At 46.4% G+C, this 19,508-nt stretch overlaps 1 protein-coding gene across 1 annotated transcript; it reads right to left on the bottom strand.

The window, feature by feature from the left end:
* Positions 1 to 4,298: 4,298 nt before the first annotated feature.
* acaa1 (acetyl-CoA acyltransferase 1) lies at positions 4,299 to 19,354 on the bottom strand. The gene is made up of 12 exons (XM_079554090.1): positions 19,167 to 19,354; positions 16,961 to 17,054; positions 16,832 to 16,889; positions 14,333 to 14,412; positions 14,215 to 14,257; positions 14,029 to 14,127; positions 12,693 to 12,773; positions 10,566 to 10,756; positions 9,436 to 9,615; positions 8,638 to 8,693; positions 4,513 to 4,658; positions 4,299 to 4,451 (listed from the first exon to the last, which is right to left on the bottom strand). Exons 1-12 carry the CDS (start codon positions 19,341 to 19,343, stop codon positions 4,376 to 4,378), a joined length of 1,281 nt encoding a protein of 426 aa, XP_079410216.1. The 5' UTR covers positions 19,344 to 19,354; the 3' UTR covers positions 4,299 to 4,375.
* Positions 19,355 to 19,508: the final 154 nt, after the last annotated feature.

Raw genomic sequence — 19,508 nt, 5'->3', positions numbered from 1 at the left:
CTCAGACTCGGCTGTAACTGTTTAGCCCTCGTGTCGTCCCTGGGTCGATAATGACCCTCTGTCACAGCCTGGTGCCTCTGCAGGTGGAGCAGTGGAGCAGCTCTGGCCCTGTGGAGCATATTTAAGTGTATATTTAAATAAAGTGATGGATTTGGAGTTGAAGTGAAGTTTGTGTGAAAGGCAAAAGTCCAAAGTCAAGCTGGAATCACCGACATGGAGGAAACTGCCATTGACATGAATGGAGCTGCTGCTGTTTTCAGGCTTTAGGCCGATTATTTTGGTAATCGATTAATCTACCGATTATTTTTCCGATAAATTGATTAATCGCTCGGCTGTGAAAGGTGATGGAAATTGTATTTTTTCATTTTTTTTTACCACATAAGCTAAAGTGCCGCCGCTTGAGGACACGTGGATGGAGTAAACTTAAAGTAAACGTTTGTCGGAGGGTCTTTGTGCTAATTCTGCTTTCTGATTGGACGAGACAAAGACAGATATTTATGAAATTTACACTGTACAAAACACTGCAGACCCTCACTTTAAAAACAAAGTAGGTTTTCATCCAAAATACATCATTGTCATATCTTTTTTGCTAAATTTTAGTCTGTGTTTACTAGAAAACGATTAATCGATTACTGGAATAGTTGACAACTATTTTAGTAATCGATTAGTTGTCGATTAATCGATTAGTTGTTGCAGCCCTACCTATAACTAAAGATAAGAATTCAGAATCTGGTGAATGTGCCTGTAGAGGAGGTCCTCTGGGATGGAAACATAATAATGGTTTCATATTTGAAGCACAAATGAAGTCTGTACTAAAGGTCAAAGACAGAAAACCTGCAGGATCGGCTCATGTCCATTGAAATGAATGGGATTTTGCCCCAGAGACCACGAGTGTAACTATTTGCTCTCATTCAAAAATGAAACATTTTTCAAAAACAGAACCTGCTCTACCTTTGAGCCTCTCCCAGTGCCCACATCAACAAATACTTGGAGTTACATCCACTTCAGGATTTTCAGTGTTACAGGGCCATTTTTGCCTCAAAATTTGACTTTTTTTACATAAACATGTCCCACCGACCCAAAAAATAATAATAAACTGGTAAATTTACTATCAGTGCATTTTTATGAAGTCAAACTAAAGATAGAACCCACTTTTATTTCAAAATGTTATTTTATGAGTGAAATATTAGAGAAACAAAATGGTGACCACGAGTGTCACTATTTGTTCTCATTCAAATGTGTGAGAAAATTCAAAAATTGCATTAACACAAAATTTGGACTATTTCCATTTGGAAACTGACCAGATAGTCCGAGTTATCCTCAGAATTAGATTTTTGATATTTTATGACTGTTGTTTGTTCAGGATTTGGTGTTTTTTTTACATAAACGAGGCCTACAAACTGAATTTTTTATTTTTTAAAACACAAAAATTTAGTATCAGGCCATTAGTCTGAAGTTACACTAAAGACAGAACCCAAACTTATTGAAAAATGTTATTTTATGAGTGAAATATTAGAGAAACTAAATGTGACCCCGAGTGTAACATTATGGGGACACAAGGGTAAAGTGTCGTTAGCCCACAGTTAGCTTAGCCCGTTAGCCTGTTAGCTTCTTCTGCGTGATTCCATTAGTGTGTATTGGTGACTCCGACCCGAAAGCAGGCAACTTGCAATTGTGGTTTTCTGGCTAAAGACACCAGGGGGAGATGATCCAATCATCCCATTACAGGGCCGGAGTTAAAAATGGGCCCCGGGGCTAAAGTTTATTCAGGGCCCCATAAACTGTCTGTCTCTGTCTCTACAATGAAAAGATCAATGTTTTTATTAAAGTTGCAGAGGAACTTCTTAAACACAGGACTAGTTTAAACAATGACACATTTGTGGAAAAGGGGGTCTGGGGGGGTCTGGGGCTCCTCCCACTGAGAAAAAAATACATTTACAGATATCAATTTGAAACTGTCGATCACTGACATAAATGTGAGAAAAAAATACATGGCAAGTTTTCTGTCATTTATCTTTTCATAGAAACAGAACAAGGTGTTTTATGCCTAAAAATGCCCCAAATTTCCCATCTTTTCGGCGACGAAATCTGAATAATGGCCAGAGCTACGTTCAAATTTATGGTTTCATTTTATTGGTAAATGAGTTTCCAAGACTTTCTCAGAGCGGATTTTGGATTTCTTGTTTAGTTGTAAAATAAGCTGTTTTTTAGTGTAAAAATGTGTAAAAATGTAATTTTCGCCTTATCTTTTGACATTCAAAACTCAATAAATGGGGCTTAAGGGATTAAATAATAAAAAATCCCTCTGAAAAAATCTTCCAAATATTGTTCAGTCCAAGGCTGGAAAATGTGAAGTCTTTAGGTCCGACTGACGTGGACATAGTGTCGCCACAATGACAGAAACATGTGTTTGGAGAAAAAGGCCCTTGAAATTGTGTTCTCCCATATAAGTCTATGGGGGAACATTGAATCAGCGCAATATTTAAACATGTCATTGTGAAGATTAGGCATATTTTCTGTTTCCGGGTGAAAGCTTATATGTTCAGAGACCAATTTAGCCCAAAACATGAAAACTGAAAAAGTGAGTTTTGCCTGTAGTGTCTCCCCTTAAAGGTTCAATTTGGTGCATTTTAACAGATCAATAAGTACAGATTTATTTTCCCAATGACAACTCAATGAAAACCTGGTTTAGTCCTGGTTTAGTCCTGGTTCAGTCCTGGTTTGGTCCTGGTTTAGTCCTGGTTTAGTCCTGGTTCAGACCTGGTTTAGTCCTGGTTTAGTCCTGGTTTAGTCCTGGTTTAGTCCTGGTTTAGTCCTGGTTCAGACCTGGTTCAGACCTGGTTTAGTCCTGGTTTAGTCCTGGTTTAGTCCTGGTTCAGACCTGGTTTAGTCCTGGTTTAGTCCTGGTTTAGTCCTGGTTTAGTCCTGGTTCAGACCTGGTTTAGTCCTGGTTTAGTCTCGTGTACAAAGTCCTCTGATTAAGCCGTACATGTGAGGGAGTCTGCAGAGGGAACTCTCCTTTTCTCCTGAAGCCCAGGGGCCCCTCAGCCTGCAGGGCCCCTGGGCAGGGCCCCTGTGAGCCCTGCATAGATCCGGCCCTGCCCATTAACCCTTGTTTTACCCCCAGAGGGACGACGGAGGATTTATTAATGTAAACAAGTTACTCAGTTCTGCTTTAACCTTATTTTGTCATAATTTAAAGCAGAAGTTTCAGATCGATGTCTCTACATTTCATTTTATTACCTTTAAATCCATCAGTAAAGTTATTTCCTAAAGATCCGCCTGAGCAGCTTCTTCTGTGCACAGTGAACGTCGGGATGTTTTAATACTTTTATTTTCTCTTTGTGGAAAAACAAAGCAGCTCAAACTTTATGATCAGTTTGTTTTAATCAAAAATACAAAACTACAGATTTACAGAAAAGCATCATTTACATGTTTATCTGTTGGTCGTTAGTGAAACAGAACTGGAGCTCCGCCCCTTTTTACCGCCATCATCAAGTCATTAGTGAAACATCTGGTTAAAGGAACAGGCCAGTGTGTTTACATTAGACGAGTTCATGCGCACCTGTCTGCTCTTCACGCGTGTCCTCAGTCACGTAAACACAGCACACATGAACTCATCTAATGTAAGAACATCTCAGTCTGGAAAACTCTGGCCTTTAAACTCAGGAGGTCAGTGTTAAACATCATTATGTAGAATTCACAGCTTTAATGAGAGAGAGTCAGGTGGATCGTGGTCGTCATGGCGGCTCAGGGTCGTCATGGCGGCTCAGGGTCGTCATGGCGGCTCAGGGTCGTCATGGGGGCTCAAGGTCGTCGTGGCGTCTCAGGGTCGTCATGGCGGCTCAGGGTCGTCATGGCGGCTCAAGGTCGTCGTGGCGTCTCAGGGTCGTCGTGGCGGCTCAGGGTCGTCGTGGCGGCTCAGGGTCGTCGTGGCGGCTCAGGGTCGTCGTGGCGGCTCAGGGTCGTCGTGGCGGCTCAGGGTCGTCGTGGCGGCTCAGGGTCGTCATGGCGGCTCAGGGTCGTCATGGCGGCTCAGGGTCGTCATGGCGGCTCAGGGTCGTCTTGGCGGCTCAGGGTCATCATGGTGGCTCGTGGTCGTCGTGGCGGCTCAGGTGGATCGTGGTTGTCGTGGCGGCTCAGGGTCGTCGTGGCGGCTCAGGTGGATCGTGGTTGTCGTGGCAGCTCAGGGTCGTCGTGGCGTCTCAGGGTCGTCGTGGCGGCTCCGGGTCGTCGTGGCGGCTCAGGGTCGTCGTGGCGGCTCCGGGTCGTCGTGGCGGCTCAGGGTCGTCGTGGCGGCTCCGGGTCGTCGTGGCGGCTCAGGTGGATCGTGGTCGTCATGGCGGCTCAGGTGGATCGTGGTCGTCGTGGCGGCTCAGGGTCCGGGACACTCGAACACGGCGGCCGCCCCCATCCCGGTGCCGATGCACATGGACACGACCCCGAAGGCCCTGGAGGAACTCAGGTTTCAGGTCTGAGGCTCAGAGACATGACTCAGATCTGAGATGTTACCGTTTGTTCCTGCGCCTCAGCTCGTGCAGCAGCGTGACCACCTGCCGCGCCCCCGTGCAGCCCAGGGGGTGGCCCAGGGCGATGGCCCCCCCGTTAGGATTCACCTTCTGCTGCGGGATGTTCAGCTTCTCCACGCAGTACACGGCCTGCTCACCAGAGGAGAGGAGCATTCAGAGGAGCATTCAGAGGAACATTCAGAGAGGAGAGGAGCATTCAGAGAGGAGAGGAGCATTCAGAGGAGCATTCAGAGGAGCATTCAGAGAGGAGAGGAGCATTCAGAGGAGCATTCAGAGGAGCATTCAGAGAGGAGAGGAGCATTCAGAGAGGAGCATTCAGAGGAGCATTCAGAGAGGAGAGGAGCATTCAGAGGAGCATTCAGAGGAGCATTCAGAGAGGAGAGGAGCATTCAGAGAGGAGCATTCAGAGGAGCATTCAGAGAGGAGAGGAGCATTCAGAGGAGCATTCAGAGGAGCATTCAGAGAGGAGAGGAGCATTCAGAGAGGAGCATTCAGAGAGAAGAGGAGCATTCAGAGGAGCATTCAGGGAGGAGAGGAGCATTCAGAGGAGCATTCAGAGGAACATTCAGAGGAGCATTCAGAGAGGAGAGGAGCATTCAGAGGAGCATTCAGAGGAACATTCAGAGGAGCATTCAGAGAGGAGAGGAGCAATCAGAGGAACCTGACAGATTACAGTCTGACCTGACAGATGACAGTCTGACCTGACAGTCTGACCTGACAGAGTACAGTCTGACCTGACAGATGACAGTCTGACCTGACAGTCTGACCTGACAGATTACAGTCTGACCTGACAGATGACAGTCTGACCTGACAGTCTGACCTGACAGATTACAGTCTGACCTGACAGATGACAGTCTGACCTGACAGAGTACAGTCTGACCTGACAGATGACAGTCTGACCTGACAGATTACAGTCTGACCTGACAGTCTGACCTGACAGATTACAGTCTGACCTGACAGTCTGACCTGACAGATTACAGTCTGACCTGACAGATTACAGTCTGACCTGACAGTCTGACCTGACAGATTACAGTCTGACCTGACAGATGACAGTCTGACCTGACAGTCTGACCTGACAGATTACAGTCTGACCTGACAGATTACAGTCTGACCTGACAGATGACAGTCTGACCTGACAGATTACAGTCTGACCTGACAGTCTGACTTGACAGATTACAGTCTGACCTGACAGTCTGACCTGACAGATTACAGTCTGACCTGACAGATTACAGTCTGACCTGACAGATGACAGTCTGACCTGACAGATGACAGTCTGACCTGACAGATTACAGTCTGACCTGACAGTCTGACCTGACAGATTACAGTCTGACCTGACAGATTACAGTCTGACCTGACAGATTACAGTCTGACCTGACAGTCTGACCTGACAGATTACAGTCTGACCTGACAGATTACAGTCTGACCTGACAGATGACAGTCTGACCTGACAGATTACAGTCTGACCTGACAGTCTGACCTGACAGTCTGACCTGACAGATGACAGTCTGACTTGACAGATTACAGTCTGACCTGACAGTCTGACCTGACAGAGTACAGTCTGACCTGACAGTCTGACCTGACAGTCTGACCTGACAGTCTGACCTGACAGATTACAGTCTGACCTGACAGATTACAGTCTGACCTGACAGATTACAGTCTGACCTGACAGATTACAGTCTGACCTGACAGATTACAGTCTGACCTGACAGATGACAGTCTGACCTGACAGTCTGACCTGACAGATTACAGTCTGACCTGACAGTCTGACCTGACAGATTAGTCTGACCTGACAGATGACAGTCTGACCTGACAGATTACAGTCTGACCTGACAGATTACAGTCTGACCTGACAGATTACAGTCTGACCTGACAGTCTGACCTGACAGATTAGTCTGACCTGACAGATGACAGTCTGACCTGACAGAGTACAGTCTGACCTGACAGATTACAGTCTGACCTGACAGTCTGACCTGACAGATTACAGTCTGACCTGGCAGATGACAGTCTGACCTGACAGATGACAGTCTGACCTGACAGATTACAGTCTGACCTGACAGATTACAGTCTGACCTGACAGATTACAGTCTGACCTGACAGATTACAGTCTGACCTGACAGTCTGACCTGACAGATTACAGTCTGACCTGGCAGATGACAGTCTGACCTGACAGATTACAGTCTGACCTGACAGATTACAGTCTGACCTGACAGTCTGACCTGACAGATTACAGTCTGACCTGACAGATGACAGTCTGACCTGACAGTCTGACCTGACAGATTACAGTCTGACCTGACAGATGACAGTCTGACCTGACAGATTACAGTCTGACCTGACAGTCTGACCTGACAGATTACAGTCTGACCTGACAGTCTGACCTGACAGATTACAGTCTGACCTGACAGATTACAGTCTGACCTGACAGATTACAGTCTGACCTGACAGATGACAGTCTGACCTGACAGATTACAGTCTGACCTGACAGTCTGACCTGACAGATTACAGTCTGACCTGACAGATTACAGTCTGACCTGACAGATTACAGTCTGACCTGACAGATTACAGTCTGACCTGACAGTCTGACTTGACAGATTACAGTCTGACCTGACAGTCTGACCTGACAGATTACAGTCTGACCTGACAGATTACAGTCTGACCTGACAGATTACAGTCTGACCTGACAGTCTGACTTGACAGATGACAGTCTGACCTGACAGATTACAGTCTGACCTGACAGATTACAGTCTGACCTGACAGATTACAGTCTGACCTGACAGATTACAGTCTGACCTGACAGATGACAGTCTGACCTGACAGATTACAGTCTGACCCGACAGATTACAGTCTGACCTGACAGATTACAGTCTGACCTGACAGTCTGACCTGACAGATTACAGTCTGACCTGACAGATTACAGTCTGACCTGACAGATTACAGTCTGACCTGACAGATTACAGTCTGACCTGACAGATTACAGTCTGACCTGACAGATGACAGTCTGACCTGACAGATGACAGTCTGACCTGACAGTCTGACCTGACAGATTACAGTCTGACCTGACAGGCTGACCTGACAGATTACAGTCTGACCTGACAGATTACAGTCTGACCTGACAGAGTACAGTCTGACCTGACAGTCTGACCTGACAGATTACAGTCTGACCTGACAGTCTGACCTGACAGTCTGACCTGACAGATTACAGTCTGACCTGACAGTCTGACCTGACAGATGACAGTCTGACCTGACAGATTACAGTCTGACCTGACAGATGACAGTCTGACCTGACAGATGACAGTCTGACCTGACAGTCTGACCTGACAGATTACAGTCTGACCTGACAGATTACAGTCTGACCTGACAGATGACAGTCTGACCTGACAGATTACAGTCTGACCTGACAGTCTGACCTGACAGATTACAGTCTGACCTGACAGTCTGACCTGACAGATGACAGTCTGACCTGACAGATTACAGTCTGACCTGACAGATGACAGTCTGACCTGACAGATTACAGTCTGACCTGACAGTCTGACCTGACAGATTACAGTCTGACCTGACAGTCTGACCTGACAGATGACAGTCTGACCTGACAGATTACAGTCTGACCTGACAGTCTGACCTGACAGATGACAGTCTGACCTGACAGATTACAGTCTGACCTGACAGTCTGACCTGACAGATGACAGTCTGACCTGACAGATTACAGTCTGACCTGACAGATGACAGTCTGACCTGACAGATTACAGTCTGACCTGACAGATGACAGTCTGACCTGACAGATGACAGTCTGACCTGACAGATTACAGTCTGACCTGACAGATTACAGTCTGACCTGACAGATTACAGTCTGACCTGACAGATTACAGTCTGACCTGACAGTCTGACCTGACAGATTACAGTCTGACCTGACAGTCTGACCTGACAGTCTGACCTGACAGATGACAGTCTGACCTGACAGATTACAGTCTGACCTGACAGATGACAGTCTGACCTGACAGATTACAGTCTGACCTGACAGATTACAGTCTGACCTGACAGATTACAGTCTGACCTGACAGATTACAGTCTGACCTGACAGAGTACAGTCTGACCTGACAGATTACAGTCTGACCTGGCTGGCGAAGGCCTCGTTGATTTCGAACACGTCGATGTCGTCGACCGTCAGCCCTGAAACACACAGGTGCATTGAGTCAAGGGGGGAACCTGTGACCCCCGTCATGTGAACCTGTGACCCCCGTCATGTGAACCTGTGACCCCCGTCATGTGAACCTGTGACCCCCGTCATGTGACACGGACTGTTCTGGCCCTATTTGCTCCCACCGACAATTTGGGAATAATAAAAGTCATGGGGTGGTGACCGCAGGTGACCTCCTTCACTCCCCCCCCGCTCCCACTGCGAGCTGCAGCTGCAACCTGGCGTCTGCTCTGAGATCTCCACAGGCTTCTAGCTTGGTTTAATGCCTCTGAAATCAGCTGTAGATACAATCCATCTCAGCTTCAGGTTTTTAGTACACCCTGAAACTCCCATGACCTGAACTGATGGCGAGCTGGGAGGAACCACCTTTTGGTTTGTTTGACCTCGTGGGTCCTTGGATTATGGACTTGGATTACAAACTACAAACTGAACATTTGAACCACACTTTCCTACATTTTCTTGGTCGCTCTTTGCTTTCTGACACTATTATTTGAACTGAACTTCATTTGTGGTTTAAAGTCCACATGATTAATATTTTCTTTATTTAATACTTCTTGGTCTGTCGTTTTTCCATAACCCCTAAACTCCATAAACAACTGGTTCTCCTGAGTACAGTCACACTGCCATAACCATCTAGTGCTTAAACATATAGTGTTACATGCAGTTTTCAGAGGCGTGTGGTCGTGTGGTCGTGTGGTCGGAGGCGTGTGGTACCTGCTCGCTCCAGCGCCGCCGGGATGGCCAGGGCCGGACCGATGCCCATGAGGTCAGGGGGCACCCCCACCACAGCGCTGCCCCGGAGCACCCCCAGGACCCCCAGCCCCAGGGCCTCCACCGCAGAGCGACGCCCGAGGAGAACCGCCGCCGCCCCGTCACTCACCTGAGAGCTGTTACCTGCAGGGGGCGCCAGAGAGACTCCAGTCATTAAAGCATGAACACAAGGAAAGGAAAGGCTTTAAACAGCACCACAGGGGGCGCCAGAGAGACTCCAGTCAGTAAAGCATAAACACAAGGAAAAATAAAATAAAGAAAACCTCTCACCACCCGCCTGAACCAAATGCATTCTGTCCTCTTTGGCTATAGGCCTGTGTAACACCTCATTTGAAAGCTAAGACCCACAAAACTGATCTTTTTCCTCGCAGTGTTGCTGTGTTGTGTCACCTTTTGTATTTTTTTTTCCTTTTCTTCCCATTTTTGTCATTTTTTTTGTCAATTTTTTGTTGAATTTTTGTCACTTTTTGTTGAATTTTTGTCACATTTTTATAGAATTTTTGTTGAAATTTGTCACATTTTTGTCGATTTTTTGTCACTTTTTTGTTGAATTTTTGTCAATTTTTTTTTTGAATTTTTGTCACATTTTTGTCACATTTTTGTCGATTTTTTGTCATTTTTTTGTCGATTTTTTTGTCGATTTTTTGTTATTTTTTTGTTTAATTTTTGTCATTTTTTTGTCAATTTTTTGTCAAATTTTTGTCACTTTTTGTTGATTTTTTGTCACTTTTTGTTGCGTTCACATCCTTGTTTTCTTCTCATTTTTTGGTGCTTTTTTCCCAGGCAGCTTTTTGATTTGGGTAAAGCCAAACTGTAGAAAATGGGATCTGTTTAGGTGGGAGTCAAGAGGTTAAACAGCACCACAGGGGGCGCCAGTGAGGTGGAGAACGATAAATGTTTAAAAATGTGCTGCAAACATCTACATGTACATGGTTTTGTTGCTCAAATAGACATTTATGTTTTAACCTAAGTTTCCTTTTATTTTTCTCCATTTCCCTCATTTTTTTCAAATGTTAATGTTTCAGTGAGTTTTTCTCCAATGGGAAGAAAGTGGAAACTCTGTGACCTCTGACCTGCCGTGGTGCAGCCGTCGGGTCTGAAGGCCGGTCTCAGGCGGGACAGTCCTTCCATGGACGTCCCGGGTCTGACCCCCTCGTCCTCAGAGACCAGCACCTCCACCTCTGCCCCCGACCCGTCCACCACCCGGGTCTGGACCGGGACGATCTCCTCCTTAAAGAGGCCCAGAGCCTGAGCCCGGGCGGCCCTGAAACAGCAGACACATGGGTTCAGTTCAGCCTCTCTGAAACAGCAGACACACGGGTTCAGTTCAGCCTCTCTGAAACAGCAGACACACGGGTTCAGTTCAGCCTCTCTGAAACAGCAGACACACGGGTTCAGTTCAGCCTCTCTGAAACAGCAGACACACGGGTTCAGTTCAGCCTCTCTGAAACAGCAGACACACGGGTTCAGTTCAGCCTCTCTGAAACAGCAGACACACGGGTTCAGTTCAGTCTCTCTGACACAGCAGACACACGGGTTCAGTTCAGCCTCTCTGAAACAGCAGACACACGGGTTCAGTTCAGCCTCTCTGAAACAGCAGACACACGGGTTCAGTTCAGCCTCTCTGAAACAGCAGACACACGGGTTCAGTTCAGCCTCTCTGAAACAGCAGACACATGGGTTCAGTTCAGCCTCTCTGAAACAGCAGACACACGGGTTCAGTTCAGCCTCTCTGAAACAGCAGACACACGGGTTCAGTTCAGCCTCTCTGAAACAGCAGACACACGGGTTCAGTTCAGCCTCTCTGAAACAGCAGACACACGGGTTCAGTTCAGCCTCTCTGAAACAGCAGACACACGGGTTCAGTTCAGCCTCTCTGAAACAGCAGACACACGGGTTCAGTTCAGCCTCTCTGAAACAGCAGACACATGGGTTCAGTTCAGCCTCTCTGAAACAGCAGACACACGGGTTCAGTTCAGCCTCTCTGAAACAGCAGACACACGGGTTCAGTTCAGCCTCTCTGAAACAGCAGACACACGGGTTCAGTTCAGCCTCTCTGAAACAGCAGACACACGGGTTCAGTTCAGCCTCTCTGAAACAGCAGACACACGGGTTCAGTTCAGCCTCTCTGAAACAGCAGACACACGGGTTCAGTTCAGCCTCTCTGAAACAGCAGACACACGGGTTCAGTTCAGCCTCTCTGAAACAGCAGACACACGGGTTCAGTTCAGCCTCTCTGAAACAGCAGACACACGGGTTCAGTTCAGCCTCTCTGAAACAGCAGACACATGGGCTCAGTTCAGCCTCTCTGAAACAGCAGACACACGGGTTCAGTTCAGCCTCTCTGAAACAGCAGACACACGGGTTCAGTTCAGCCTCTCTGAAACAGCAGACACACGGGTTCAGTTCAGCCTCTCTGAAACAGCAGACACACGGGTTCAGTTCAGCCTCTCTGAAACAGCAGACACACGGGTTCAGTTCAGCCTCTCTGAAACAGCAGACACACGGGTTCAGTTCAGCCTCTCTGAAACAGCAGACACACGGGTTCAGTTCAGCCTCTCTGAAACAGCAGACACATGGGTTCAGTTCAGCCTCTCTGAAACAGCAGACACACGGGTTCAGTTCAGCCTCTCTGAAACAGCAGACACACGGGTTCAGTTCAGCCTCTCTGAAACAGCAGACACACGGGTTCAGTTCAGCCTCTCTGAAACAGCAGACACACGGGTTCAGTTCAGCCTCTCTGAAACAGCAGACACACGGGTTCAGTTCAGTCTCTCTGACACAGCAGACACACGGGTTCAGTTCAGCCTCTCTGAAACAGCAGACACACGGGTTCAGTTCAGCCTCTCTGAAACAGCAGACACACGGGTTCAGTTCAGCCTCTCTGAAACAGCAGACACACGGGTTCAGTTCAGCCTCTCTGAAACAGCAGACACACGGGTTCAGTTCAGCCTCTCTGAAACAGCAGACACACGGGTTCAGTTCAGTCTCTCTGACACAGCAGACACACGGGTTCAGTTCAGTCTCTCTGAAACAGCAGACACACGGGTTCAGTTCAGTCTCTCTGAAACAGCAGACACACGGGTTCAGTTCAGTCTCTCTGACACAGCAGACACACAGGTTCAGTTCAGCCTCTCTGAAACAGCAGACACACGGGTTCAGCTCAGTCTCTGACTCGTCTCTCTGGGGGGGGGACGTACTTCTGGTGGGAGCTGACGGCGAAGGCGTCCTGCTTCTCTCGGGAAATCCCAAACTTCTCTGCCACGTTTTCAGACGTGATCCTGGAACAGAGGCCGGTCAGACGTCACAGTCGGTGAAGCACGTTCATTCATGCAAAAGGAACACAATATTCAAACTCTTTTTAAGTTCTTTAGAAATGAGAAAAACATCCACAATGAAACTCCTCCCCCTGATGGCGCCTCAGGGGGAGGAGTTCAGTGACTCAGGTCGAGTTCTCAGTGAGGGATGGAGTGTGAGATCGACAGACGGATCAGTGAAGAGGGAGCGGAGTCCATTCACGCTCCTGCTCCTCACCTTTGGTCATGAGTTCATGAGGTCATGAGGTCATGAGGTCATGAGTTCATGAGGTCATGAGTTTATGAGGTCATGAGGTCATGAGGTCATGAGTTCATGAGGTCTTGAGGTCATGAGGTCATGAGTTCATGAGTTCATGAGGTCATGAGGTCATGAGTTCATGAGGTCTTGAGGTCATGAGGTCATGAGTTCATGAGGTCATGCCCGTAATGATGACATCAGGGCGGTGTTGGATCATTCACTCAGGAATAGGAGCCGGGATCAGGCCGTCGTGAGAGATGTGAGTTGTTGTAATAGTAATAACTGCTGGCCGGGAGGATCGCAGTCATCAGGGAGGAGCTCGGAGTAGAGTCGCTGCTCCTTCACGTCGAGAGGAGCAGCTGAGGCTCAGGCATCTGTTCCGGAGCCTCTTGGTCGCCTCCCTCTGGAGGTGTTCCAGGCATGCCCTAGAGGGACAAGGCCTCGTGGAAGGCCCAGGACACGCTGGTGGGACTATGTCTCCGAGCCTGGTGTGGCCTCAGGGTCAGGGAGGAGGTCGGGGTCCCCCCAGAGCAGCTGGAGGAAGTGTGTGAGGATCGGGGAGTCTGGGCGTCTCTGCTCAGACTCTGCCTCTGTGACCCGGCCCCAGATAAAGAGGAAGAAAAGAATGACTAAGCACAAAGTTCAGCCATGTTCATGAGGAAACATGAAGATATATCGGTTTGGCTGGTGGTTCCAAACACGCGTCGCCGCCTCACTGTGGTCGATCAGCTGCACTGACCCCGGGGGTAGAAGTATTTATTTATGTATTACTTTATTTGACAGGGACAGTACACAGTTCTGTAAATGTGTCAGTATTTGCTACAGTTAGTGACACAAATACATTTGTTCAAACAGTGACAACGTCCGAACGTTCCTGATGTGACTCACACAGGTCAGGGTAGTGGTAGTAGTAGTTGAAGTAGTAGTAGTAGTAGTAGTAGTAGTAGTAGTAGTAGTATTTGCAGTATTTGCAGTACTGACCCCATGGGGATGAGGCAGTCCCGGGCCTGGTCCACGTCCGTGACTCTGGAGCTCAGGTCTCCAGGGTTGGCCATGTCCCTGAGGGACATGCTCTCCACTCTGCAAACACAGAACCCACAAAGATGTGAGGGACGTGAGGGACGAGCAAAGACTTCTCCATCAGACCAGAGGAGGAGAGACACTGACCCGCAGGCGAGGCCCAGGTCGATGGTTCCGCTCCGGATCGCTCCTGAAACACAAAGCATCATGGGAAACTCCGGAACCGTTTCATGAAGAACAGAGTCAGAGAGAGAGAGAGAGTTACCGGCGATGTTGAGCAGCGCCTGCAGCCCAGAGGAACACTGTCTGTTCACCGTGAAGACCGGGACCTCCTCCGGGAACCCGCTGGAACCAGAGACAACCAGAGAGACAACTGAGAACCAGAGACAACCAGAGATACAACTGAGACCTTAAAGAGTCTGAGAAACCACTGGAACCAGAGACAACCACAGAGATAAAACTGAGACCTTAAAGAGTCTGAGAAACCACTGGAACCAGAACAACAACAGAGATAAAACTGAGACCTTAAAGAGTCTGAGAAACCACTGGAACCAGAACAACCACAGATAAAACTGAGACCTTAAAGAGTCTGAGAAACCACTGGAACCAGAAACAACCACAGATAAAACTGAGACCTTAAAGAGTCTGAGAAACCACTGGAACCAGAACAACCACAGATAAAACTGAGACCTTAAAGAGTCTGAGAAACCACTGGACCAGAAACAACCAGAGATAAAACTGAGACCTTAAAGAGTCTGAGAAACCACTGGAACCAGAAACAACCAGAGATAAAACTGAGACCTTAAAGAGTCTGAGAAACCACTGGAACCAGAAACAACCAGAGATAAAACTGAGACCTTAAAGAGTCTGAGAAACCACTGGAACCAGAAACAACCAGAGATAAAACTGAGACCTTAAAGAGTCTGAGAAACCACTGGAACCAAAACAACCACAGAGATAAAACTGAGACCTTAAAGAGTCTGAGAAACCACTGGAACCAGAGACAACCAGAGACAAAACTGAGAACCAGAAACAATCAGAGATAAAACTGAGACCTTAAAGAGTCTGAGAAACCACTGGAACCAGAACAACCACAGATAAAACTGAGACCTTAAAGAGTCTGAGAAACCACTGGAACCAGAACAACCACAGATAAAACTGAGACCTTAAAGAGTCTGAGAAACCACTGGAACCAGAAACAACCACAGATAAAACTGAGACCTTAAAGAGTCTGAGAAACCACTGGAACCAGAAACAACCACAGATAAAACTGAGACCTTAAAGAGTCTGAGAAACCACTGGAACCAGAACAACCACAGATAAAACTGAGGCCTTAAAGAGTCTGAGAAACCACTGGAACCAGAAACAACCACAGATAAAACTGAGACCTTAAAGAGTCTGAGAAACCACTGGAACCAGAAACAACCACAGATAAAACTGAGACCTTAAAGAGTCTGAGAAACCACTGGAACCAGAAACAACCACAGATAAAACTGAGACCTTAAAGAGTCTGAGAAACCACTGGAACCAGAAACAACCACAGATAAAACTGAGACCTTAAAGAGTCTGAGAAACCACTGGAACCAGAAACAACCACGGATAAAACTGAGACCTTAAAGAGTCTGAGAAACCACTGGAACCAGAACAACCACAGATAAAACTGAGACCTTAAAGAGTCTGAGAAACCACTGGAACCAGAAACAACCACAGATAAAACTGAGACCTTAAAGAGTCTGAGAAACCACTGGAACCAGAAACAACCACAGATAAAACTGAGACCTTAAAGAGTCTGAGAAACCACTGGAACCAGAAACAACCACAGATAAAACTGAGGCATTAAAGAGTCTGAGAAACCACTGGAACCAGAAACAACCACAGATAAAACTGAGACCTTAAAGAGTCTGAGAAACCACTGGAACCAGAAACAACCACAGATAAAACTGAGACCTTAAAGAGTCTGAGAAACCACTGGAACCAGAAACAACCACAGATAAAACTGAGACCTTAACCTCTTACCTCCCGCCTGAACCGAGAGCATTTCCTCCAGTTCAGCTTTACCCAAATCCTGTAGGCCAGTGTAACGCCTCAAGCTAAGATCTACAAAACTCATCTAAATGGATCTTTTTCCTCACATCATCAGATGTTTTTTCCATCTTTTTTTTGAGGAGGGGGTTTTCAACTCATTTTGTAACTTTTTTTTGTCCTTTTTTTTTCTCATTTTTTGTCCTTTTTTTTCTCATTTTTTGTCAATTTTTAGTCATTTTTTGTCACTTTTTAGTCCTTTTTTTTCTCATTTTTTTTGTCACATTTTTGTCTCATTTTTTGTCACTTTTTGTCACTTTTTTGTCATTTTTTCTGTCATTTTTTATCATTTTTTTGTCATTTTTAGTCACATTTTATGTCATATTTTGTCATTTCTTTGTCAAATTTTTGTTATGTTTTTGAAACGTTTTTGTCATTTTTTGTCTGTTTTTGTCATTTTTTTGGTCACATTTTTTGTAATTTTTTGTGGCACATTTTTTGTCATTTTATTGTCTTTTTTTTGTCGTCTCAGTTTTGTTGCTATTTTCACAGCTTTTTTCCAGAAGCTTTTGGATTGGGGTAAAGCCAAACGGGAGAAAATGTGCTCGGTTCAGGTGGGAGTTAAGGGGTTAAAGAGTCTGAGAAACCGCTGGAACCAGAAACAACCACAGATAAAGCTGAGACCTGAAAGAGGAAAGTCACACATTTCTTCTGGCCTGAAGCTGATGAAGGAACATCTGACCTGAGGAAGTGGGCGACTCGGGCCACCAGAGCGCCGGCGCCGGGCTGCAGAACGTTCCCTGAAACAAACAGCTCAGTTAAAGAGGGCGTGCGGATGATGTCACCAGCTCCAGATGGACCCAGGTCTCACCCACACAGACGTCTCCGAGCTTGTGAGGGCTGAGCTTCACGTCTGAGAGGACGGTCTTCATCACGGCGCTCAGCAGCTCGTCCGGAGTCGTGTCCTGGACAAAACATGGAGCAGAATTAAAGAATGAACTGAGCTGTGTTTAGAAGATAAAACAACCACCTGAGGATCTTCAGGACCTTTAACCAGTGTCCTGACGGGAGAGGAGCTTTGTGTGACTCGTTTAGGCTCAATCCAAGCGTAAATGCTCTAATATAGGCCGGGGCCTTTATTTACTCAAGAGCATCTGGGACCAGGCCTTTATTGGAACCAGGCCACAGTTAGAGACAGGCCTTTATTTCTATTTGAGCAAAACGGACGACCAGGAAAACGAAGAAAAAGGAGATTTGTGTCCATTTGCACCTAAAATATTAGGTTCATTTATTAATGAACATTTCAAACCCTCTCCCAGCGGCTGGAACATTGACGCCTTTTATTTTGTCGGGACAACAGGAAGTGTTTCGTTGCTGTTAGCGGAGCTTTGACATCAGTGTCACTGCAGGTTTCTGTTTCGTTTTTACCGCAGACCGGATTATTTGTTGTTATCTTGTGTAAAAGGCGAGTTTAGACGGAGCGTTTGTGTTTGTGATCGATCATGAGACTGACCCGAGAGAAGACGAGACGCTCGCGCTGATGGGAGGAGTTATTTTGAGGCGTGGGACTGACCTGCACACGGAGCAGCTGGACGTGCTTTGAAGACGCGATGGAGACTTTATTAAAACCCTGGAGGGTCATAAACATTTGCCCTGTTTCCAAATATAATCACAGGAGGTTTGAAAAGTGTCTAAATCTGTGTCAAAGTTACGCTGGGATCAGCTCCTCCGCAGCGTCCCCCTCGGCCCGGGTTCAGTTTGTTACTTCCTGCACGTGAGTTTTCATTTACACCAGTATGAGACAAATTCCTAACATGGGGAATATTTCTACTGATATAGTTTCTGGCGTCTGTCGGAGACCCGGCCGCTAATGAAATACAGGCCAGTATTAGAGAAGTAACGGTGATTCTAATCAAATATGAGGTTATTGTGACGTTGCTGCAGCTCCACCTACAGGTGAGGAGGTTCTTATTCAGAGGAACATATGAGTCATGATTCTCAGAGTCAGCGCCGGGAAAACAAAACCAGCTCTGAGGAACTTCTTCTTCTGCAGCTCTTAGGAAGTAAAGCAGATGTTCCTCAAACACAAGTACAGACGACATTAACAGTGTTTATCAAGTAAAGGCGTTAAAACAAACTACGTCTCTGTTTCAGTTCAAAAACATTTACAAGAATATTTAAGAGAATAATAATGAAAAAAGTTCAACAGAATGAAAATGAACTAAAATGCTCCTGGTGTGGACAGATGTTTTCATGTCCCGGTCATTTATTCTCCTGCACGTTTTCAATGATCTGTAAATGATCAAAGTGTGTGTTGGATTTCTCTGTCTCTACAATGAAAGATAAATCAATGATTGTTTTATTACATTTGCAGAAGTAACTTCTTAAACATGGACAAGTCTTTTCCTTTAAACAACATGAGGCTGTTTCACACGGTGTCACTGAAGTTCACAGGTTTTTTATTCAGTTTTTAAGAGTCAAAAATAAAACATCTGCAGATTTTAGTCACAGTTTAGTCTCATAAACCACTTTTACTTTAGTTTAGTTTAATAAAGACAAACAAGCCCCGAGTCACAGAAACACGGCCTTAAACAAAGAGTAAACAAAGAGTAAATAAAGAGTAAATAAAGAGTAAATAGAGTTCGGGAATGTGACGTCATAAGCATTATGGGATTAGCAGCCATTGTAAAGTAATGGAGATTTTAAAAGTTAAAATACTGAAGTTATTAACACTTGGAGACCACAGTGAGTTAGACATATTTACCAGCAGTGACTCATCAGGTAATGCAGTTGTTCCACGGCCTTTTCTCCACTTTTTAAACAGTTTTTTAGCTAATGTTAGTCAGTGCAAATGTATGCTAACAGCTGCAAAGATGGCGGATCTCCATGGTAACTGTGGACTTTCCCGAACTCTATAAAGAGTAAATAAACCTTGAAAAAAAGTAAATAAAGAGTAAATAAACTTTATATAAAGAGTAAATATAACTTAAATAAAGAATAAATAAAGAGTAAATATAAAGCTGGAATAAAGCTTAAATAAACCTTAAATAAAGTTTATATAAATAGTAGATATAAACCTTAAAGCTGCCTCTCTTCGCCCGCCCTATCGCGGTCCTCCGCCCGTGCACGATCACCACGTCCTCGGGCCGGTCCCGGAGCGCTGCGGCCCCGCAGACGGAGCCCCTGAGGCGGGGGGGGTCTGCGGGGGGGCCGGGGGGGCGGAGGTGTCCGGACAGGACCTGCAGGCGGTGCATGGCGGAGGAGAGAGGAGGAGAGGAGTCTGTGGAGGCGCAGGAGCCAGAGCAGGAGACGCACCCGGAAGTGGACTTTGATTTGTTTACGAAATACGACGGAGCGCGCGCAGGGACAAACTTCAGAAACGCGGAAAACTGAGAATTAATATATAAAACATGTTATAT

Source organism: Gobius niger (assembly GCF_951799975.1).
Source record: "Gobius niger genome assembly, chromosome: 3".
Taxonomy (NCBI): domain Eukaryota; kingdom Metazoa; phylum Chordata; class Actinopteri; order Gobiiformes; family Gobiidae; genus Gobius; species Gobius niger.
Note: the sequence above shows the minus strand (reverse complement) of the source record. Positions and strands in the feature narration are given on the sequence as shown.